Raw genomic sequence first — 892 nt, forward strand, 5'->3', positions numbered from 1 at the left:
CTTCTATCTCTTCAGCTGCTCAGGGCCCCTGACCTTGGGCAGAGACCTAAGAAGGAGAAAAGGCAGAGGCAGAGCCAGAGCCTTTGTTGACTCTGGAGCTTACCTTCATGCCGACACATGGCTCCGCTTCCACAGCCCCAGGCGGTTCCCGTACCCTCTAAGGTCCTGTCGCACACAGGCACTCCCTGCCACACTGCGACCCAAGAGCAGGTATAAAAGGACACTGAGTTGGGGATGGAGCGCCTGCCACCTGCACCATGAAGCCAGCTACCGCTCTCATGCTGCTTGGGGCAGCCTTGCTCCTGATCTCAGGCGGAAGTGGGTGCTGGGCACATGGCTGCTGGGCTGTGGGTTCTCTGGGGGGTGGTGACACCTGCCCAGGGCGGTTCTGAGGGTCCTGGGTGGGAGCGGGATGAATGTGTCCCGGTGAGAATGTCTGCAGGGAGGCTCAGCTTGTCCTTGTGTTCCAGATGGTGAAATATGCTCAGCCGTGAAAGAGGATGTGGATCTGTTCCTGTACGGAACCACTGATGAATACGTTAACTATGTCGGAAAATTCAACAGTAATCCTCTAGTACTGGACAACGCTAGGTTTCTTAAGCAATGTGTTGATGCCAATTTGACAGCAGTGGATAAGGCGAATGCATCCAGTGGGTTGGTGAGTCTGCCAGTGTGTGCTTTTATGTCTGTGCCTGTCTGGCGATCCGCTCCTCCCAGGGTGTGGTAGGAGAAGAAAATAGGAACATTCATTCTCCTTCCCACTTGGCCCTTTTCTGGAAATCTGGAAGGAAAAAAACATGCATGAACAAGGATGTAGAGAGCATGAAGGAGGCACCGACTGCAGAGGGAAGAACCAGAGAAACAAGGCGGGCCTTGAGCTCTTGGGGTGGGC

The 892-nt window shown here is 54.6% G+C and overlaps 1 protein-coding gene across 1 annotated transcript; it reads left to right on the plus strand.

Annotated features, from left to right (window-relative positions):
• The first annotated feature begins 257 nt into the window (after positions 1–257).
• On the plus strand, positions 258–759 carry LOC117284927 (major allergen I polypeptide chain 1-like). The gene is made up of 2 exons (XM_033760621.1): positions 258–318; positions 471–759. The coding sequence occupies exons 1-2, from the start codon at positions 258–260 to the stop codon at positions 725–727; spliced, it is 318 nt and encodes a 105-aa protein (XP_033616512.1). The 3' UTR covers positions 728–759.
• The last annotated feature ends 133 nt before the right edge of the window (positions 760–892 follow it).

The sequence above is a fragment of the Fukomys damarensis genome, unplaced genomic scaffold (assembly GCF_012274545.1).
Source record: "Fukomys damarensis isolate Sample0158 unplaced genomic scaffold, DMR_v1.0_HiC HiC_scaffold_10024, whole genome shotgun sequence".
Taxonomy (NCBI): domain Eukaryota; kingdom Metazoa; phylum Chordata; class Mammalia; order Rodentia; family Bathyergidae; genus Fukomys; species Fukomys damarensis.